We start from the raw sequence: 23,318 nt of genomic DNA, 5'->3' as shown, positions 1-23,318 counted from the left end.
ACGAATGTGCTGCCGGGGCAACGTTCCATGAGATGCCTTACCCAAAATGCACTGCCTGACCTGCTCCACTGCTGCACAGAGTTCATCCTGGAGCTGATGATCACAGAGCAGTTCATCTTCACTTTACCTTCAAGAGACTTGAGAGCCATCCACCAGCGCTGAAATCGGCAACAAAAAAGTACAACCATTGGCAGCCTGGGAGCCTGAGGGGACTTTTGCAGTTGCAGTACTTAAAAAAGCAATCAATGAATCCAGATTGCTTTCTTCATCGGTATTCTCTCAGGCAAGTTTGCCATGTCCCAGCTGCTGCCACCCACTGCACTCATGGTCTCTTCATTCTTGCAGTCTTCAGGAATCCACCTCTGCCCCTAAGGCAGCCCTACTTCCAAACTGTAAGCGCTTCACATATTGATCTGTAGCATGACTAATTGTTGCTCATAAACTGCTTTTTCCTCAAAAAGACTCCAGTTACTTCCAAGGTACTGGAGAGTCTAAATATTGAACCATTTGCAATCATTACATGATTGGTACTTGATGATTCTTTCATACAAAAATTAAACAATTTTGATTTCCCCTGGCTATAGCATCTAAATGAGAGGAGACAGCAAGCAATCAGGGAAAAAACACATGCGACAAACTGAGGAAAAAAAGATGTATTTTCTACTTAGAAACTGAAAAAAAAAAATAAAAAAAATCAGAGCTATTTTTTTCCATTTACAAACATTTCTCCTAATGCTCTAGAGGCCTCTGCCAGGAAAGGGCTGGGTAGTGAATGGATTTTAACTTCAGGAACCTACTAAAACTCTCTTCTGGCCCTTTTCACTGCCTTTTAAATATATTTTTCCCGTTCTCCTTGCTCTAAGCCAGGCATTCTAGATGAAAAGAGGCTGAGGCAGCCCACCGGGTTCTCATCAACTCTCTCAGCCTCTAACCAAACTTAGAGGTCAGTTTTCCTTTTATGCATCTGGAAAATGTAAGAGCCAAATTGAAGCTAAGATTAGAAAGCTTATTCACTCTTGCTGGTGCCTTCAGAATCAGGTAACAAACAAAAAAGAGTTAAGTGAGATACCAAGCAGCAAGGCTCTCCCAGGCCAGTAGGAACTCATCCTGTAGGTGCGCACTGGCAAAGGAATCAACTTAATGAAGTTTTGTCACATCTACAAAGGTGAACTTCATTAGGTGCAGACTGTGGAATACAATTTACATGGAAAGAGGACAGGCTCAGGCTCTGCTTTACACTGATCTGTGTATTAATGTCGGGCTTGGGCTCCAAGATCTCCTTCTGTCCTACTGGAAACACCCCAGGCCTGGTGGAGCCAGCTTCTGAAGAAGCAGGGAAGGGCAGGATGTCAGTGGGTCCAGACATCCCCAATAGACATGCCACTGTGCTGCGGAGAGCTGGGACTGTGGAGAGAGGCCTGGTCCCACCACAGATGGTACTGCCCGCTTTCTGAAGCCTCACAGGTACATTCTGAACAATGCCTTCAAACCTGATTTCACTGGTAGAGACTCTACTGTATCAGCCCCTCACACTAACCGACACAGACTGCAATCCCAAAATAATCACTTGGCAGCTGTAAAACGCACACGCTAATAATGAGCTCAAGTGGTGCCTCATGTCTGATCCCGTAATGTCGAAGAAAAGCATTATAGATGGAAACACTGCAAAATCAATCTGAAAATCTCTGGGCTCTGTTGATGAAATCAATTATCATCACCATAATCCAATGGGGACATCAGAGCATAGCGTATGAGCCCTTGTAAGCTGAAATCTGGCTGGAGTCTACTGCAGTCACACCAGAAGCCTCATGCAAAAAGCAGAGGTGCGGTAGGGGAATAAGAATAGAGATGGACTGGCACTGAGAAGGGCAGAGGTGCTCGCACATGCCTTATTTGAATGCCTGGTTCCCAGTTAGGCAAGTTCCAGCTCATTCTGCAGACAGCAGACAGGCTGGCACAGCTCTGCTTCTCACTCAAAGCTTGAGGCCCAAGCTCTGGCTTCTAGCACATGTGGAGACTCAGGCATGTTTGGTAATTTGACTCTTGACACTAAAGTCAGGCTGAAAAATACACCAGTAGAACGGTTTCTATTAACACAATCATTATTTACACAGAACATAGTGAAGGAAAGGATGGGAGGAAAAATTACTGTGTTTTGCTCTGGCCTCAGGCAGCATGGGAAGGCCCTGGCTGCCCGCAGCCTTGTCTCGCAGCACACTTGTCACTGATACTGCTCGAGAAGGTGACACAATGGCTTGAGGAGGAAGGTTTTAGCCCCAAATAAATGTTAGCCGAAAGGCACAGCGCAGTGCCTCCAGTAACAGGAGATAATTGGATGCTCTTTGATACACTGGCTGAATTCAACCTGTGAACAGCGAAAAATATGCACCATGCCTTGCGTTTTGATACAGGAATTGGGGAATGAGTTTCAAGATTGCAAAATAATCCATATTTTGTTATTCTTGTGACTCCATTTTCAGTCAGCATCAATACATTACCTGTGAATTTTCAGATGTACAGAGTTGCAATCAGACATTCAATTCAAAAATGTGATCTTGTCTCTTTACCAGACCTGCATAAGCCCTCTCCTACCAGAGAGACGTACCCCTCGCTCCAGTCATGCCTTACGCATGCAGTGCATACATTTGGGTGTTTTCAAGGAAGGAGCTCAGGAAGAGGATGCTTGCTTTACAATACATTGGGACCTCAATGTCACAAAACAAAGTAAGTCTATCTCTGGCCTCATAAAGCTATATTTTTCCCCGTGCGTATCTATCTTTTCAGCAAATACAGGCAGCCTTGTTTCTTACTAAGGATGCTCAGATGTAAATGTCAACAACGCACCACTGTGTTCCATTTCCTTATCTGAATCAAAACTGGCTGTTCAGACACTTCGGAAAAAAATGCTTTTCCAGTGCCCTGGTTTTAATGCAGAATCCATTGAAATTGGTTGAAAATTCATTTCTAAGTCTAACTACGATATGAAAGAAAGAGCTTTTTGATATTCCTCAAGAACAGAAATTGACATTCTGTTCCATTCATCTTAAGATAGTAGTGTCTGCTTCATGTCAGGTACAAAAATCACAGAATGGCCAAGGTTGGAAGGGACCTCAAGGATCAATAATCTCCAACCCCCCCTGCCACAGGCAAAGCCAGCAACCTCCCCAATTAATACTAGACCAGTTTGCCCAAGGCCCCATCCAACCTGGCCTTGAACACCTCCAGGGATGGGGAAAAAGAAGGAAATGTATCATTTGTCAAAGGAGAGCTGTAACAAAATACAGCACAGCTTTCTGGAGCTGGAGTCTGGCAGCCAAAAAGAATCTTGATGGCACTGTACATTCTTTTACTCTCAACACTGAAGGAAACCGAAACTGCACAAAGGTAGACCTGGGCTGGGAGCAAAGCCCCCCAGCTGGTACCCATGAGCAAAGAGCTTTTCAGATGCGAGTTGGATGTCTGGCTGGCTCCATTCTGTTCTGCATCACCTGCTGCAGGTTACAGACAAGCCAGATGCACCTAGGCCTGGTGTGTCCCTAAGCACAGCATCCTGCATCCTGATAATGATGTGAACGGGCAACCTAGCAAGGACAGATGGTCTTCAGAGAGAGATGAAGCACTCTGGAAGTATGTGGCTAAGGAAAGCATGTACCCCATATGTCTCCAACCTTACAACATGCTTTGAAGTTGCAAGGAGAGTGAATACTTTTCCAGATTCAGTGGCAGATTTCACCTCATAGAGCAGGAGAGTTAATTCTGTTGTAAATAACTGCAGCACAGGGCACTCTGCATGGAGTGCCAGCTTTCACCACATTATCTTTTTAATTATCTAATTAGGTAATATCTTTGAGAATGAGCCTCCTGTGCAGATGCTGGTGCTGGGGTAGGTGCTGCGGGTGGTGCAGCCCCCAACAGAACCTTTGAGAGAAGGGGCAGAGGGGAGGGTCTGAGGCCCAAGCAGAGAAGCTTCAGAAGCTTCAGACAAAACCCTTCAGTTGCTGCTATGTGAATGCAGCTGACCACAAATGAAGGTGTGAGACAGCTGGGAAAAGCCAGGTGTATCTGCATGAAATACTGCAAATTCAGTGCTAAAAAAGGCAGAAATAGGCTGCCCTTTCTCCCTGAGTGTTGCAGCAAGCGTGAGTGTGGAAAGCTCTTGTTACCATCCCTGGTTTTTCAATGTGAACATGGAGCCATACTGATGGCAGGCCTCACAAACATATTTTTCTTTCTATGAGTGTACTATTTGAGAATTTACTCTGCTATAATGGAGGGTGGATGCCATATCAAAGATAATTAATGGAAGTATTATTCAGTCTGTTCCCATGCCAAGCTAAAACATTGGCATACAGCAGGCAGATCCAATCTGCAGACTGTTACAAGCACAGCACGTGGGCTCTTGATCATTGCTGGTGTAAATGCATAGCTAATGGTGGTGACTGTGTTGAAAAAAAACTGTTCTGTAGCTGAGAATTTGCTCTATCAAAGTGTTATTGTGCTCTTTGTATCAGAAAGAAACAGAAGGCACAAGTTTTACAGTGACCTAGAAGAACACAGCCCAGTACAATTCCTCTCCAGTCCATGTGGCCCAGGCAAGCCCAAAGGTTGGAGACCTATGCAGTAGGACACAGAAACACCCAGATTCACCCACCAGTGCATTTTAAGTGTATTTTTATTTACAGAGTAGAGATGCCTAATAAGTTATAAAGTTAGACATCTGATAATTCAACTTTTTTTTTTTTTGTAAAAGTATATAAATATATACATGGAACTCTATCAAGTAAACATTGTTAACTGTGATACTTACAGTAAACAGTCACCACTATCCTTACACTAACAGGCAGCTCTTAAAGCTTAAATACTGATTTAAGATACCCTCTATAAAATAGCTCCAACTGTACTAAAAGGCCAAAACAGTCTGTTGCCATACACAAGCTTTTAAAAGAGACCATTAAAATGGCATGGTAGTAAAGTTTGCCAGGACAAGAATACTGCTTTATCCCACCCCCTAAGAAACAAATACTCCAGAGCAGCTGCAGAGCTGCAGGAGTATTTCAACATTACTTTTTTTCATTTTTTTTCATTAAAATATTTTTATTTGAGTACTTAATCATGTATTAAGGAAGCTGCAAAAAAATGCAGCTTTATTAAATATTATTTACTGTTATACAAATATCTCACAGCTGTGTCCATGGGCTGAAGACAGCAGTGGTATGGTATGAGCTCTCCTTTGTCCGTACACTATGTACCTTATGTGCAGTGACACACAGAGGCAGATAGAGAAAATATTTGACAGCAGCTGAAGAAAAGGACTTTGACAGCATTGGCAGAACAAAGAACAGGTGAGAGCCTTCAGGTCCCTTCAGGCTCCTCACATCTGTATTTTCAAAGCACTTTCCAGTTCAGGATTTCATTTGCCTCTCTTCTTCGTGCTGGAGATGATTCAGGACATACAGGACAACTTGATAGCAGAAGATGTACTGATCCTGCAAGGGGAAGAAGATCACAGTGCATATTACGTTAGCAATGCAGCTTTGGGAGCTAGTGCATGATTTGGGGTGAGAGTTCTTTTCTGTTTGTTTTTGTGAACTGATGGCAGAAGTCCCTCATGTTCAAAAAGTGGTTGCAGATCCAAGGTAGGTTCAATTTCTCCAGATCCAGGTTATTCCCAGAGATTAGGTTTACTTCTGGCTAAACACCTCCCTCCAAAAGGAGGCTTCAGAACGGTTTCAGGGATTCACAGCAGCTACATGAAGCTCTCTCTTTAGCATGTAATACATATATTTATATATATTTTTTGCGAAAAAAATTCTCAACTGATTTCCTCTCTAAGATATGCTTTAGAAGAAGAAAACTCCAATTCCAACCCCTATTTTTAGTCACAAATTGAAAGAGCAGCATGCTTCAAGCTGCATATATTTCTTGAACTATAAAATGCATCCTAATACTCAGCGGCACGCATCCGATTTCATTCTCATAACACAGAGCTTACATTAGAGGGGACAAGGACAGTCACTACAGGAAGCTTCCCGGCACATCAGAGTTCGAATCCCAGTGTCTGGAAAGCTGTACGTGGAGACTCACCTCTGTCTGCACCATCCCGTGCCGCTGCAGACGCATTGTGCGCACCAGGTCCGAGATGTCAAACTGTCAAAATAAACAGCAGCAAGTTAAATGCTGAAAAAAGACATACGTGCATATACGAAATATCCTCAGCACCACACCAAGGAATCCAACCAGGCCCATGACACGTAGTAGTGAAACAACTTACAATTCCGTGTACCCAGCACAAACTTGGTAGGTTACCAGCACGAGCTGCCTCAGGGCAATAAGGATGTGGCTCTCTTACATCACCTTTTCCTTCCTTTGTGCACCTCCACCAGCTCTCTGGATTACTATTACCAAGAGGTGGGTATGCAGAAAATTGAGTCCTTTGGCTCAGTCTAACACAATGCTTTCCATCTCTCCTGTCTATAAAACTTCTGGGCATTTGACGGGTGCTTAAAAATCCTACTGAGCTTAGCATAGCTCAGCATCCCTACAAATTCACGGAAGGATTTGCTGTACTGGCCCAACGGTGGACACCAACATACAGAAGCTAGCCAGCACCTTCCTCATTATCACCCTAGAAAGTATATTCCCAGTGGTGCTGGAAAAATGAATTGACATACTGCTGTCTCAGGTTAAGGTGTTCCTACAGTGTGAGTTTGTGATGGTTTCTTTCATCGTTCATTTTAAATATGGAAGTAATATTCCCACTGTGCAGAGCTGCTGCAAGACAGAAGCACGGTTGAGCCCATTCTCTCAGGTACTCACATCCAGGTCTCTGCTGATAAGCCCCAGAACCACATCGATACAAATCAGGGTCCCTGAGCGGCCAATGCCAGCACTGCAGTGTGTTACGATGGGTCCTGATCTGTGCACGTGCCTCATGTAGGAGATGAACGTCAGCAGGTCGTCCGGCTGAGAAGGGGTGTCATGGTCAGGCCAGGCAGTGAAGTTCAGGTGGGAAATGTGTCGTACCTCACCTGTCTGAGGTTTAACGACAACAGCAGGAACAAAATGTTACACATAGGAAGAAAAAAAAGAAGACAGAGAAGTTCCCAAATTTCAAGTCTTAGAAGAGAGAGATTTGCTCCATGAAATTGGTCTGCAATTCAGTAAAATCAAAGAAATGGTGACTTAAACTGAAAATAAACAGTAGGTGGTTAAATAGTATGGAGTTTTCTGTGCAGACCAATCATGCACAGGAACCAGCCAGACTGAATGAGGAGTGAATGCTGTATCTCTACATATCTTTCTGCTTCTGTGGTCAAAGGCACCTGGGGAGCCACATCTGAAGTCTAATTAGCATCAAAAAATCACCTCCTGGCCTAACTGCCTTCTCCTGTAAAGGTCCCACAGCAGCACAAACTGTAAGGCTGAAGAATTGCTCGGTAACTATGACTGGGCAAAGAGAAGCTCTACATTACCTCTTACCAACAGACACTGTAATTGAAACCAGGCAAGACACTAGTGTGAGGACAGAAATGCCAGCACTCAAAAAGCACGTAAAAATCAGACTCACTTACCTGGATCTCTTCTAGCTCCAGCACTCTGATGATGAAGCCCTTCAGCTGCTGAAACCTTACAAGAGCCAGCCGCAGCCTGTCTGTTATCATGGTGGTTTTATGGAGCACATCTGGCCAGTAGCGTTGGCATTTTATCTTCTCTCCCTCAACTTCCTGAGTCATCATGGCAATCACAGTACAGTTTTGCTCCCAAACCATCTGCCAGAAGTCTGCTACAGTAGTGGGGAGAGGTCCTTGACAAGCGATGTAGACAAACTCCTCATTCCCCACCGGCATGCGAATGAAGCTGGCGTTGATGTATCCACCTTCACTGCCAAGAGGAACTCTGGTGGTATCGTCTGCATTTCCAACACAACGGAAATACTTTAATGTTAGGCATGAATATAATTAAATCTTCACACAGCAGAGATGCTGAGCCTTACACACCCGCATGGTGTTTATCTCCAAAGTACTTCAACATTTTATTGAAAAACAGAAAACATAAAACCAATACAATACTTGCATTGAGATTCAAATCAGTACTTCTATTTGAATAAAGAAAAAGATGGCCAGGGAGAAATCTAACCAACAGATATCATGGTGCCTGACCTCAACTGCAGCACTCCTGATGCTGAGGCTCAATACTTCTCATGCAGAGCTAAGCCTGTGTCACTTGCCTCTGCTCCTCAATGCTTCTCCCAGCTAACAAACAACATTTTGCAGAAGGAAATTTGCTGACAGTAGGATATCTGTCTGTTACTCCAAATTTACACAAGTAAAACTGAAAAAAAAAAGTCCGTCTACATCCATGTATCTCACTTAATAATAAGTGGGATCTATTGAAACACCTGTAAAATCTGTGGGCATTCATTCTTAGCTGTTGCACTAGTTTGTCATTCACCAACCTTATACTACTTTATAAATATTGACTTTAAACATGTAGAAAATGTCAGATGTATTTATCTTTTTCCCTACTCAGCAGCAGATCCAATTAATTCTCCATACAAATTGACACAAAATATCTACACTAAATGTCAGACCGATTAATACTCACAAGGGAGGATGTTTTTGTATCTGTTCTTCCTCCTGTTCTCCTTTGCTTGTCCAATCAAACACTGATCCAATGGTTTTAACTCTTGAAGATTCTGTAGGGAAAGAATCTTTTCTAGGGTCACAAAAATGATACAAGGGATGGAACACCTTTCCTACTGTGACAGGCTGAAAAGAGCTTGGGCTGTTCAGCCTGGAGAAGAGAAGGCTATGAGGTGACACCAGATAGCAGCCTTTCAATATCTAAAGGAGAGCTACAGGAAAGAAGGGGACAGACTTTTTCAGGAGGGTCTGTTGTGATGGAACAAGGGGAAAAGGCTTCAAGCTTAAAAAGGGCAGATTTAGGTTAGATATAAGGAGAAAGTTCTTTACAATGAAGGCGGCGAGGTGCTGGAACAAGTTGCCCAGAGATGCCTCTTCCCTGTAGACTTTCAAGGAGAGGCTGGATTAGGCACTGAGCAATCTGTTCTAACTGTGGTCCCCCGTTCCTTGCAGGGGAGTTGGACTGGATGACCTTTAAAGGTCCTTTCCAACTTTAAGGATTCTATGAATTACCCACGCATTAAAATGCTCTGAACGATACAAGTGCTGAGAGCAGCCTCTAAAATGAAGGAAACCCTAATGGATGTGCAAAATCATTCAGCCAAAGAAAGGAATCTGATTTCATGTAGCTAACAAAATACACCACGTTGAACAAACAAACAACCCATTAAATATCCAGTATGTATCTCAGCTTCTTCTCCCAAGAGAGAGTTCACTGAACAAGACTGACTGTAAGACCTGGAAAAGACTATTTTCACATCCTGCAGTTCAACATTGCAGCATTTCTCTTCCTTGTCTATGCCTGCTAGCATCACATTCACTTGGTAATTTACCCAGAATAAAAAAGACACAAACACATTTTTGAACTGAACTCCCAGCTCAACCCAATCTCATCTCTCAGCAGCTGCTGGGGGAAGGAATTCTTCCCATTCCTTTAAAGAGCTGCAAATTAAAGAACTCTGGTATTTAAGGCGGTGATGAATCAACCATTCAATTTCTGTTTCATCCTGTTAAAAGGCCAAGTTTTAGAAAAAACAAAACTGATGTCACTCACTTCAATCTCCTTGGAAGGAACCCCCTGTTCCAGCAGTCCTCGCAGCACCCTGATGGCCGCCTTCAGCTTGGCTCCGCAGTACTTGCCGCCAGGGAGCACGCTCACAGCACGCAGCGCGGAGATCTCTTCGTTTGTCACCAGAGGGAGATCTGGCAGAAGAGTGAGGCTGATTCGCATGGCTGTGTAAATAGCAAACTAAACTAAACTAAATTAACTAAAGGAAGGAAACACATAAAATGCAGTGCAATGCTGCATGTCCTTGTTACTGCACTAGATGGTTCTCCTGCCATGAAAAGCTGCCTCATATGTATTATCTTATACAAAAAGCCATGACAAATTGAGCATCCTTGAGTGAAGCAGTCCTTCCAACACTCTTTGCTTCCTTTTATCTTCAGAATCCCTCCACACAACCCAGAGAGTGCACAAAGAGCTTCTCAGTTTGAGGGACAAAAACCAATTAACCAACATAACCAGCAAAAAGCAAAACTGACTTTGATCAGTCTGGGAACAGAGGATTCTCCTAAACTCCAAACAAATGAAACAAACCCTGTATGCACTTTAAATGGAAGTTCTTAAAACAAAATCACCATAAAATCCATGAACGTGCACAGGGATGAGTTCAGAACTTTCAGTTAAATCAACATGTAACTGAGTGCCCATTTGTAGCACTTAGAGTAAACAAAATAAGCAATAATAAATAAGTAATAAGTAATAAATAATAAGTAACAAAATAAGTAATAATAAATAATAATAAAAAATCTTACAATTACCACTTGAAAGACATGTTAAACATCTTTATTTTTGTCGAAGCATGCTACCTATCAGGCCTTCGGTACTCCTCAGAAACATGACAAAATTAACAACTTGAGGGCTTTCTGTTAATGCATTTAAGTGTCCTAAATCTACTTGTTCACTCACAAGGCTTACACTGCTCTTTATTTTCTTCTATTAAGGAATACACGCTCTATAGACAGAGGACTTCTGTATAAGGATTTCAGGACTTGACATTTCTAATTCTCAAAAAGTAAAGACTAGTATCTGTCAAATGCATCCAACTCAGCAGTACTCCATCCTGCCAAACTGAGCAACAATGGAAAAATAAGAGTCTATATATACAGGGAAAATAGTGAACAATGTGAGCATTGAGCAGGTAAAATTTCAAGTACACGAGATACTGATTTGATCACAATTAAATCCTGTAAACCATCATATGCTAAAGATTTTGTCAGACAGGTGGAGGAAAGCTGCTTTCAATTCCTCTGCCATCATAGGCCCAACCTCACCAACATGTGCCCCAATGGACTTTCAGACACAGGTCACTTCAAGCTGTAAAGATTCTTTCCTGAATCTTTACAGCTTGAATTCGGCGAGTCACCAAATTTTCCCACTATATCTATCATCAGACTCTCAAGCCATATCCAAGACTTAAAAATTCAAATCTGAACATATTGGCTGCTTAATGTGATCCTCAGTTTTCAATTAATCGTTTGCTGAAGCTCTTGCCTTTATTTACACGCTCCTGGCTGATTGATTCAATTGGCAATTCATCACTTCCCCACGTGATTTCATCTTCATCTGCTTGACTCAGGGGAGGTTGTGGAGGAGATCTAAAGTGAGCCAAGAACAAAAGTAAGAAGCGACATCTAGAGACAACCAATGCATTTGCAACTTCATGAAGCATCGCCAGAAAGTCACTTACAGCTACAAGTACCCATGGACCAAATCCATAGCAATGATCTCAGAAACCCACGTTAAAATATTTAACACAGAAATAATAACATGGGAATTTCCAGGACTCAAGGCAGGTCAAAGCGAAAGTTAATAACGTGGTCAGGCATGCTCTTAGTTTCCCACATACAAACAGTAGGTGTCAAGCACCCAAGTGGATACAGACTCATCAGCAGAACTACACAGGCACTTTGAGATCTGAAGAAATCACAATAAGGAACCTTGTAAAGATTCAAACTGAAGACAAGATTGTTTGAATTTCTTCTTCATTTGAAAGAAACAAACAGTACAGTGCAAATGAAGTTGTTTGGAACCATCTGACAGATGTCCTAGTTACTTGCTATAACCACGTATCAAAAGAATAAAAATGCAGCCAGGGCATGGTAAAGTACATAAAGCTGACCAATATTCAGGTGAATTATAACCTTTTTAAATAACAAGGACAAAGAGCAATTTGGCAAGACACCACTCATATATATATATCTCCATCTATTTATACCAATACACACTCCCAATTGGCATTATAACAAATCTCCACTGATTACTTCAAATCTCATAGGTTTACTTTCAAGAAACACTGGAAAACAATGTTACCTTTCTGGCACAGCTCCTTCCTCACCATGGTCTTCACAACCATTTATGTGCATGGGCTATTGGAAGAGAAATAATGAAACACATCAAGGTCACTGTAATGAAGTTCACCCACTGTAGATTTTAAAGGATGTGAATGGCTACACATAATATTTTTGAAGTAAGTTCAAAACATCACATAATGCAAGACTTGACACTTTTGGACAGCTCATCAACCCAAAACAACAGAGAGCACTTAGAAAAGGCCATAATATTATAAAGCCAAAAGCTATCTTAAAATATTTTCCTGCCTGCAGCAGCAGAAAAATCATCTACACTTTTTCCAGATAGCTTTTTTGTTTGTAATCCTTAAAAACCTTTTATGAGGCAAGTTTCATTGTGAGCACTTCTATTTTCTGCTGAGCCACAACTGTCACAGAACAGGGCTTCACCTCTAAATAACAGGTACTCTGACATAGTTCTTCCTCAAAAGACAATGAAGACTCAGAAGAGAAGAGGATATTTCAGTTCTCCTTTAGAGAAAGAGGAAGTCTCCAAGATGATTTTTTGGCTTATTATGACCCCTGAAAAATCTCTACTGTCACACTCAGAGAATTTTACTTCTGGATCTCCTAGAGAACACTGATAGAGCTGGATGCCTGACTTATTTCTTCACTCACTGGCCAGAAAGCTGCAGGGAAATACTGGATGGACAGAGCTCTTCCAATTTGAAAAACGTTTTGGAAGCTAATGACTGATGTGAAAGAGAACATGTAATAATGCTGGGGATGCAATATACAAAAGTCATTCAAATTAAGGAGAGTATTCTAGTGAAGCGTAAGGGGAAAGAAGTCTCACATTTACATTTTGGAAAGTCTACACAATATTCATCGTTTCTTCTTCCTTTCTCCGTGCAGCAATCAAGGAAATTTTAGATGAAATACCTCAAATAACACTAACAAGCTATTATATTACTACATTTTTAAAATAATTATTATTTAAAATACAAGGGTATTTCTACAAACTCCATACAAATATGGAAGAAAATAAATGGAAAGAGACTGTCTGAGAAAGAAAAATCTGCCAGCTTCATGCCATCTCACCTCTGAAAAATCTTCAGGTAAAGATGAACCATCACAGTCTGTGTCTTCAGACTTATCTTCTGCCAGTTTCCCATTCATCTCCACTGGAGCAGAAAAATCAGAACGCAGAAAAAAAGAGCATAAACACACTGAAAGATGCCCAGAGATCACCATCTCAAACATATGAATCTTGTTATACCAGAATACAGGTATCAGTATAAGCAAGCAACAACTTCTAAGTCCCTCTGTTGAAGTCACTATGTCACTAAGTCACTATGTTGAAGAATCAGATCTGAGGTTTCCTCTTTTTTTAAATGTAACAGCTGCAATTGAAAGTGAGGTTGTTGGCACAGCTAACAGAACTGCTGTGCCACAGTGTAAGAGAGGAACAGGCCAGGGATGTTAAGTGAGCAGACTGACATGTCAGCAGTGCGTTTGCAACTCCATTATATTTAGACCCACAGAAGTTCTAAACCTGGTTCCTGCTCATTCTTTGCAAGTCTAATGAAAACCTTATAGAAAAGCTCTTACCTATCTGGCTGCTACAGCAGTTCTCTGCTGCCCTATCTGACAAGTTCAAGTCTTCATTTGCAAAGACCAAATCCTATCTAAAAGAAATTTGAAGGAGTGGAGCTGATATAACTGCCTGAGGTCCTCATTCCTCCCTGATTTTAATGTAACAACAGATGATAATAACCAAAATGTACTTCAAAAGTAGCAAAAGTGCTGAAATAATTACAATTCTAGAAGGTCTGAATTCTATATATACTGTACAAAACAATTCCATGCTTGCCACTGCTCACTAGGCCCCATATTTGCAAGAGGCCTCTTTTCCAGTGACCTGTTTTTCCAGTGACTCAGTACCTGTCAGATGATCTTCTGATGTGGCCTTCTTGATGTGCAGAAGGCTCTGGGCCTCTGATGTTGCATTGTTTCGATTTAATAGGTTCTGGGCTTCCTCATCTACAACGTCCAACAAATATTGGACTACCTCATTGTGATCATCTTCATCATAATATTCATCATCTGGAATCTCCGTTTCTAAAATGAAATAGTATAAAATTATATTTTTTCCCAAAACAGGGAAGGAGACAGGCAGAGGGGGAGAGGAGCAGACACTGAAGTGCTATTTCTAGTTGTTATCGTGACTTTCTCTCATCATCTCTGGCATAAAATCCAGATTTCATAAATCTACTTCCAACATTAACAAATTCCACTCCACAGGGCTTGAAGATGATCTTCTAAACACGGCTGCCACTCTTTCTTTGACTTATTTCAGTCTGTTCAAACTGTGCTGTTGCCTTGACTCTTTTTCATCCGTGAACCATGTACTGAATTATGCGGTCCCTCATCTCATCTGTTCTTACCTGATTTGTCACTGTGTTTAGAAACATCCAATATCTGAGCAGCAAAGCCAAGCGAAGGGGCATCTCCAGACCCTGTGAGATTTAATTGCCCCTTTGTATGATGGATGTTATTTTCTGTGTTTGCATGAGAAGGTCCTATGATGCTGTTGCCATTGACCTAAGACAAACGAAGAACAATACAACTTAACTCCTAAAGTTTGGCGCTTCTTTTTAAGCAGCAAGCAACCCATGCACACAGCTCCATTAGGAATAAATGGAAAGAAACTAGGCATATCATATCTCATCTGAGCAAACAGGGTGATGGGGTGAGTAGAACTCTACCTGTTCATTCAGTAGCTTTTAATTGTGTTAGAATTTTCAAATGAAATGAGCAAAGAAAAAAAATACAGCAACTAAGAAAAATAAAACACATGGATAACTATTAGAAGAAAACACAAAATAATATCTCACATTATTACATCCTCTATAACACATATGCAGGCTTAATTCCATGGATCCCACAACACACCGCTTCTCAAAAACAACAACAACCCAAACCAACAAGAAAAATCAGAGAGGTAAAAAGGAAGAAACAAGTATAAGCATCTGCAGAAGCTGGAAAGAGACCAGATCACAGCCTTGCATCCTTATGAAATAATTTGTCCTTACATAGAGCAATCTCAAAGATAGAAAAGATTAATGCCAAAAACTTATGCATTTACTATTAAAATTGCTTTTTCACATCCAGTGGCAACAGTGGATTTGCACAGCTTGGTGTAAAGCACTGTTTAATCAATTTATTTATTAAAACAAACCAAAAAACAACTTGTGTAAATTATATCCTTTTTTCTACTTAATGAAAATCCATTGAGGGATATTTACCTTGGGCCCATAGGCATCAGTTGTCTTTTCTGTTTTGTCACAGGGATCACCATGTGAGCAGCCTAAACAAAATGAGGAAAACCAAACAACTTAAGAGCATAATTTTCACTGTAATTATATTAGTTTCCATCAATTATCTTTTTTATAAAAGCAACAAGATGTGTTGTGAAATGAGTAACATTTTCGCCTGTTTGACTAATGGCCATTGACAAAATGATGACTCTAAACTATACTTGATTATGGTTATTTGAACTTTAAGTTCAATGGAATAAGAGAACAGGAACACTTATAGAAATAACCAAATCTAAGCAAAGATAAATGCTGATAAGCAGCCTAACAGTGAGAAGGCAACACTTACACCGCAGGGAAATAGGATGCAATTTCCCTTCCTTTCAACTGTTCAGATTACAACCTTGCACTTATCTATCTTTTTTTTTTTTCTTCAAAAAAACAACAACCAACAACAAAACCAAACCAACACACATCATCTGCCGCCTGGGTTCTTGCTCTAAGGCACCTTCCGCTCCTTGGTAACAAAAAGAGCGACACCATGATTTAAAAGACCCCACCTACCCCAAACATCACATTATTGGTATGATAAATGAGACAGGGTGGAATAAGTAGTTGCTATATACCTGCTTTCTAGCCCAGTTCTGAATTTGCTTGCAAAAGCACGTGTAAGAAATAAAGCATTCAGAAGGAATCACAGAAAGATAAAGGTGTTTAAGGCAGTGTCTTCCAACAGGGCTGGTTCCTAAAGAATATCTTGACCAAGTTTTTGGAAACAATGTTTACCACAGTTGAAAAGTATGTGAGCAACAATGAACTGGAAGAATTAAAATAATGTCACGAGGCAAGATCAATATTCAAAACTAACAATACATTAATGGAGAAGTGTGGAAAACAAGACTGTGATGAATCAAAACAAATGAAAGCAACAAAAGTCAATGGAAAAAGCAAATGTTTCAGCCTCTGCAGATGTAACAGACTGATGTTTTTATCTGCTGTCAGAACAAACAGGACACAAGTAAAAAAAAATAAAATATATATATATATATATGTAATAATAATAATGGATCAGTTAAACTTACAAACTTACTCCTTGAATGACTCAAGCTTGTTATAAGAGAAAATTTCTGAACTGCAAGAGAAACTGAATAAATGCCTGCTGGAGCTACCTCAGCACACAGAGTTGTAGTGCAGCAACTGCATGCTAGAGAGCATGTAAGACCCACATAACTTCCTTCATTTTTACAGATGTGCATTTCACATGCAGTGTGACCATGGAAATCTTACCATTAGCTTTCTTTGACCATGAATCCGAGCTATCTGAGCCCCTGGATTTTGGAAGTACTGGATGACCATCTCTATGAAAAGAAATGTGTACAGAAATTTATATTTAAAAAATAAAAAAATAATAATAAAAAAATCAACCAAACAACCAACAAACAAAAAACCCATGGTTATTGTACATATGTATATCTTAATATCCAACAATCAACAAAACTGCTCATTGCACTTTCCATTTCAACAGTTTTGGAATACTAAGAACATTTAATGACAGAGATGAAGCACTGGTAGTTAGGCTGGTTCCTACTTCAGGAATGAATGAGGACTTTGTACAGTTTCATTCCAGGTTCTGACAGAAAGACTTGACCTTGCTTGCCTTCAAATTAAAGGATAGGAGGGGAAGGAGCAAAGAACATCAGCATGACTAGGAGGTTTCAAAATGGAGGGGAATGTTGCCAGACTTCCCACTCCAAGCAAAACTTAAAACTTAAGAGTAGTCTGACGTCTGTCACACTGCAGTATTTCCATAAAAATAGAACCAAAGATTAGTGAAAATACGGTGGTGTACCAGGATCTGTGCCAGAGGGTTTTGACATTCAGAGCTGTGCCAGAACATCCACACGATGGAGCTATTCAAGCACAGAACAATATTTTCTCTTTCTCTCCCTCTTTTTTTTTTTTTTTTAATATATTTGTAGAATGTGCAGTAATGCTTTTGATTAAAAGAGAAATAAAGAAAAAAAGAAGGAATGAATGCATTAAAACAATCTGTGCCATATTTTGCAAATGTTTTGAACACTTGATAGCTTGACACAGCCTTGTCTTCCCAAGTAACACAAAACACAGCAAGTACTAAATGCCCTTCTATTGCACGGAAGTGCAAATCTAAGAGTACATGTTCCCTTTTTTTGGGACCAGTCCTCAATAATATGCCAGCTGACACTGCTCTGGTGAATAGCTGTTAATCCAGAAACATGTTTTACCTACATATAATCAGTGAGAAAAGCAGCAAGAACAGGGAAACATGCAGTTGTAGAACGGACCTGGTCACTTTGAGCACAACCCAAGGAAGGGATGTTTCCAATGTTCTTTTGGCTTCTTTCAGTGTCATTCCTTGTGTGCTGACCCCATTAATATAATGGATAATATCTAGTGCACGGAGACTCTCCTCTCTGGCAGCAGCTGATCTGGGGAGAATGTCACTGATGTACACAACTTGGTAAATGCTGTCATGACCTCCTGCTAACAACAGACCTGTGCAGGAAGAAGCAAAACAAAACAAAACAAATCAACTTTCTTTGGAACTTAAGAAAAATACTCACATTAGCATGAAAGAGCACTATAATTCTCTATTACCTAGCTCCTCTTTATGGCATGTTAGCGTAATATCAGGCAGCAAGTGAGGCAATACTGGCATCTTGGGTAACTCCAACACACGTCCTAGAACCAATCTGACAGTCTTTGGGGCAGCACGGAGAAAGCTGACTGCATCTGTATGACTCATGTTGGTAACGTCAATGTCGTTAACCTGTGAAGGCAAAAGCAACCAGTATTTCCTAGTAAGGTTCCAAATGAACCTCTTTCACAGCAAATCTCTATGTCTCTTTCCTAACGAGGTAGGAGCCATCGATGTATTTAAACAACCTCTTCTCCATGTATTTGAGTAAGTACCTTATTAAAACAATATTCTCTCTTTAAGTAGGATGCACTGTAACTCCTTTCATCAACCTTCCCAGTGTTCTCCTTCTTGTATTCCCCTTGTCTAACTGCACAAAAACACGCACATTTTTGTTCCTTAAGCTATTCTCATCCTGGTGGATGAGAAGCTGGACATGTGCCAGTAGTGTGCCAACTATATCCTGGGTTGCATTAAAAAAGGGGTGACCAGTAGAGAGAGGGAGGTGATTGCCCCCGTCTACTCAGCTCTTGGGAGACCCCACCTGGAGTACTGTGTCCAGGCCACCAGTACTTATACTGGGACCCCCAGTACAAGAAAGATCTTAGAGTACAAGAAAGAGCTCTTACAATGGGTCCATAGGAGGGCCACTAAGATGGTCAGAGGGATGGAGCACCTCTCTGATGAAGAAAGGTAGAGAGAACTGGGCTTATTTAGCTTGGAGAACAGAAGGCTCTGGGGAGACCTCACTGTGGCCTTCCAGAACTTGAAGGGAGCGTATAAACAGGAGGAAGTATAACTGTTTACATGGGTTGACAGTGACAGGAAAAGGGGAATGGTTTTAAACTAAGACAGGGGAGGTTTAGGTCAGATATTAGCAGGAAATTTTTTCCCCCAGAGGGTGACGACACACTGGAACAGGTTGCCCAGAGAGGTTGCGGATGCCTCATCCCTGGTGGCATTTGAGGCCAGGCTGGATGTGGCTATGGGCAGCCTGGTCTGGTGGTTGGCAACCCTGCCTGTGGCAGGGGGGTTGAAACTAGATAATGTTTGAGATCCTTTTCAGCCCAGGCTGTTCTATGATTCTATGTAATTTCAGCACACAACAGAGCTCACATATTTATTTTGGTTTTGGCTCAAAGTTGTTCTTTTCATGCAGTCCCTTTCTCTGGAAACGGTAATTGTCTTACCTTTATGAGTCGGTCCCCAGGACGCAGCCTCCCATCACTTTTGGCAGGATCCTGAACAATGTCATGAATGTAGCAGCCCACATTATCATTCCCTTTGGTCACTGTAAAGCCCAGGCTGCCTTTTTCAGACTTGGTCATGGTGACCTGGAGTTCTACTTCCTAGGGGAAGAAAGTAGCACTTAACAACACAAAAAAAGAACAGAAGCAGCTTTAGACCATGGGCAATTTTAATTTAATACTAATAGAAATAGATAACTAATGCACCGATTGGTGTAACTGGAACACAAGCCTGGATAGCACTGAAACACCTGCAAGAGCAGGCTCGACTCAGCTGTATCCAGCACTTCTCTCTCATTTGGACACGACACTTTTGCATGAAGCTGACCTTGGACTAAAGGCCTAATGATCTAAACAGAGTTGTGAAGGCTCACATCCAAAGTGGCACGTTGCTTTACTCTGAACCAGCTATCACGAATAAAAAGGCTCTTTGAGTAAGACAGCACAGCAGGAACTAGTCAAGTGAAGTAGGTGAATAGGTTTTCCTACAATGAGATAAAACTGTGTATTTCCTAGGAACTGCACACATGCATATACCTTCTCTACTTTTATTTGCATGAACTGTCAATAGAAAGATGCATATCTGTTTCATTTGCACAGACACTCACACAACACCATGACGGTTTGTGAGCAACTTCTGAAGAAGAGACTAAAAAGGAGACAGTTTGTTAGTTCTCAAAAGGGAGTATGGGCATGAACAGCTGTGTAACCCGGGAGACTTCCACAACTGAAACGTACCAAGGCTCGACTGACACTTTCTTTTTTATTTGTGAATCAATTATATGAGGCTATGGAAGCACAAACTCCTTCTGACACACTGCACAAACGTTTCCAGGGTGGCAAGAAGCTATCTCAGAAGAGTCTCAAAACTATGCTACATTTTGCATTTGATTAAAGCAGCAAAGAACAGGGTTTCCTGAGGCCCCCTCTGGCCTCCGACAATCTCTAAACAACCACACAGCAAGGTAACTGGTATATGAGTCCAGCCTGAGAACTTGTCTAGAGCTAGGGAAATGTTTAACATCAAGCTTCTAGGCCAAAATGATACACAAAATATAGGTATGCAAATCTGCCTATGCAGACAGGGATGCATTCATACTCACAGAAGGAAATGTTATCAATCCCTGAAAACCTCAGAGAGAAAACAACTGCAGACATCTGTACGAGCACGGTTCAGAGCATAAGTGCCATTTATAAGACACCCCCAGTCAGTGCAACCTCTATTCAGTCACTCTCCAAACTATGGCTACAAAAACTTCCAGCTGACACAGCAGAGGTTACACTTAAACTACTGAAAGACAGAAACAGGAAATTACCGGTTCATATTCTTCAGCACTTTTTTCTAGCTGGCTGAGTAGTGAGGCCATTCCTTCCAGGCGTGGAGGTAGCTCAGAAGCAGGAGCAGCATAACAGCTGTTTATTAAAACAGATGTGGTAACTTCAGGAATGGTTCTACACGGTGGGATCGATGTCAAATCCAACAGCAGAGTGCTGGAGACAAACAAGTGCATCAAAGATCAGCTTATACAACATAGCTGTCAACAGTAAATTAATACGTGAACCAGTATTGATTTTACACAGATCTAGCCAGCAAAACAAAAGAAGCATTCCCATGAGTGCACTACAGGAATCATTATGAGCTACTCACCTGTCCTCAAGCTCTGACCTGCTAGGAGTCTCATGTGCAGAGTACAAGATGGTGCGAAGAGCACTGCCCTGAGCACTGCGTGCCTCGTGCTGGCTGTGTGCCTGTGTCACAGCTTCATCTGGAGGCTGGCAGAGGGCAGAATTCCAGCTGTGGCCTGACTGCGCCAGTGAGTCCATCGTCTCCTCATCACCACTCCTGCTGCTGTCACTGTAGCTGTCTCTCCTAGAAGGAGACTTCAGTCTTCTCTTGCTCAGATCAGTAGTTTCATTTTCATCTGAGCTCTCTCCCTGTTCTTCATTTGAAGGACCAGAAACTTCTCTATTGACATCTGGAAATACTTGTAGGGGTGAATTGATGGGGGTCTACAAAAGCAAGGACATTTAAATGGATTAAACTCCAGCTATGCAGTTGCAAAGACCACATAATACTACCAAACGCTGTGACTGAGCAGCCTCTTCTGCCAAGATGAGTGCAACTTTGCCAAGACAAAGTATGCAGAACTTTGAAATATACTATGCTAAAGACCTGCAAAATCATTTAAGGAAAACAGATTTTAAAAGCTTCATATATGCTTTTATGGTCAAATTCTTGCATTCATGAACGTACCAATCTGCAATAGTGTTATGAACAAAAACTGTTGCTTGTTTCTTTATTGCTTCCCCCTCACCTATTCTGATATACACGCTCTCTTATCAAAGACATTTTGTACTTGAAATGAATTACAGGATGAGTTATTTGTATTTTGTTCAATTGTCCATCTTCTCTTCTTACTCTAATTTCAGCTTAACTTTGTACTTTTAAGTTTCTGCCATCAGATTTGAACAGCTTTGCTAATTTGAACACAGAATTAAAATTATTTGCATAGAAGATCTGTTTCTGCTCCTTTTACACTTTCTTCCCTGTATTATGGAAAGCCTGCTTTTCAGGCAAACTCTTCCCTACAGTCTCTTTTGCAGAAAATATTTTAATTTCCACTTTTTCCAAGCATCCTGCAATGTCTTCCTGTTCTCCCAATTTAACTACTAGAACGCTTTGAAAATTGTTTTTGGGCATCTCTGAATTCCAGCAAGTAAATATAACAGTTTCTTTCCTAATTGTACACACACCAGAAACAGACAAATTGCTCTTTCATAGAATATATTTCACACACATTGCAGTTTGTATTCGAGATCAACTTCAAATCTATGTGCTACAAAGCAACACCTGCCTTAGAGAGTAAACCCATTTGAAAATGTAGAAATACAAAATTAAAAAAAACAACAAAGACAAAATCCCTAAACAAAACACGAACAAAAGAGGTCCTCGTTCTTTTCAAGTCTGTGAAATTCTCAGTACACTCCTGAGGAATTTACCACAGGAGCTTCTGTGAGCACAGTTCCCCCATCTCTCCTTCTCTATCTTCCATTTAATTAACTAACCCACCAGACCAAGTAAATGAACCCTCAAATAGTAATTAAAAAAGAAGAATCTTATGCCACAGGCCTTACCAACAAAGCAGGATCGATGTCTGGCAGTATACCAGGCGGTGGCCGACAAAGGAGAAGAGAGACTTCTGGAGATGTTCCCCTCAGAGCAGAGATGACTTCCTACGGCCACATTTGGTTCAGTATTAGGCAGAGCCACCAAGACGTGCAGGACTACCACAGCATGAGTTATGCCACGAAGACAGACAATAAGGATCACTAACCTGCTGGGATAAACCCTTGAGCGATGCCCCATTCACTTTGAGGATGACGTCCCCAATGTCTATCTGCCCACTCTCTGCAGCAGGCTGCCCAGGGAAGAGCTTCTTCACCCTCACAATGGTTGAGCCCAGCTGCTCTGGAGTAGGATTATCCTCACGGCAGAAGCTGAACCCAAGACCTGAGCTGTTCTTCAGCAGCTTTACCTCAAACGTGTTTTCTGTAAGAGAAGCACATTATTTCTTACAGCACACTGGCCATTAAAACAAGTGGTGTGCACTCTGCCTTCAGCTATGATGTTCTCTGGCTGACACAGCTTCTCTTCCTAACACCACACCACACAGCACATGAAGGTGTCCTCAAAGTTCAGTTCTGCAGAAGCCCGTTAAGGAGACTGTCATAGCTGACTGATGTGCCTATTCTGGCCACTGAACAGACACCTGTGAGAGAAGCAACTAGCTCCTGGCAGGCAGGATAAACCCTACCCAAGAAGACTAAAGGGTACCAGCAGGAGTTTCCTCACATGCACAGATTCCCCTCCCTCTGCACACCTCTGTAGCAGGAGGAGCTGAGATATCAGCCTCTGGTCAGGCAGACAACTGGCCCTTCTCCATCCCAACTCTGGAAGTCTGCTCTCATCTAAACTGGAGCAGCAGTTATATGAAACAGCAACTCTCACTTTTATATGAGGATTTAACCCCCACGACATTTGTCTTAGCAGCACCAGAATTAACAGGGCCCTTCTTCCTCA

At 41.5% G+C, this 23,318-nt stretch overlaps 1 protein-coding gene across 10 annotated transcripts in view; it reads right to left on the bottom strand.

Moving 5' to 3' along the window:
• Positions 1 to 4,654: 4,654 nt before the first annotated feature.
• PTPN13 (protein tyrosine phosphatase non-receptor type 13) overlaps positions 4,655 to 23,318 on the bottom strand; it is a 105,855-nt gene continuing 87,191 nt past the window's right edge. For all 10 annotated transcript variants that reach the window (XM_052681709.1, XM_052681708.1, XM_052681707.1 and 7 more), the window contains 20 exons: positions 22,573 to 22,787; positions 22,373 to 22,471; positions 20,886 to 21,247; positions 20,554 to 20,728; positions 19,181 to 19,339; positions 17,951 to 18,122; positions 17,638 to 17,848; positions 16,601 to 16,671; positions 15,305 to 15,366; positions 14,444 to 14,600; positions 13,941 to 14,117; positions 13,098 to 13,180; positions 12,019 to 12,074; positions 11,200 to 11,303; positions 9,697 to 9,845; positions 8,605 to 8,695; positions 7,572 to 7,909; positions 6,817 to 7,032; positions 6,085 to 6,147; positions 4,655 to 5,486 (listed from right to left, as the gene is read on the bottom strand). In XM_052681709.1, coding sequence (XP_052537669.1) covers positions 5,403 to 5,486; positions 6,085 to 6,147; positions 6,817 to 7,032; positions 7,572 to 7,909; positions 8,605 to 8,695; positions 9,697 to 9,845; positions 11,200 to 11,303; positions 12,019 to 12,074; positions 13,098 to 13,180; positions 13,941 to 14,117; positions 14,444 to 14,600; positions 15,305 to 15,366; positions 16,601 to 16,671; positions 17,638 to 17,848; positions 17,951 to 18,122; positions 19,181 to 19,339; positions 20,554 to 20,728; positions 20,886 to 21,247; positions 22,373 to 22,471; positions 22,573 to 22,787 — 3,044 coding nt within the window. In that variant the 3' untranslated portion in view covers positions 4,655 to 5,402. The remainder of the gene's footprint in view (positions 5,487 to 6,084; positions 6,148 to 6,816; positions 7,033 to 7,571; positions 7,910 to 8,604; positions 8,696 to 9,696; positions 9,846 to 11,199; positions 11,304 to 12,018; positions 12,075 to 13,097; positions 13,181 to 13,940; positions 14,118 to 14,443; positions 14,601 to 15,304; positions 15,367 to 16,600; positions 16,672 to 17,637; positions 17,849 to 17,950; positions 18,123 to 19,180; positions 19,340 to 20,553; positions 20,729 to 20,885; positions 21,248 to 22,372; positions 22,472 to 22,572; positions 22,788 to 23,318) is intronic.

This window comes from Tympanuchus pallidicinctus, unplaced genomic scaffold, assembly GCF_026119805.1.
Source record: "Tympanuchus pallidicinctus isolate F22 unplaced genomic scaffold, pur_lepc_1.0 scaffold2, whole genome shotgun sequence".
Lineage (NCBI taxonomy): Eukaryota > Metazoa > Chordata > Aves > Galliformes > Phasianidae > Tympanuchus > Tympanuchus pallidicinctus.
The sequence above is the reverse complement of the archived record's forward strand: the minus strand, read 5'-3'. Positions and strand labels throughout refer to the sequence as shown.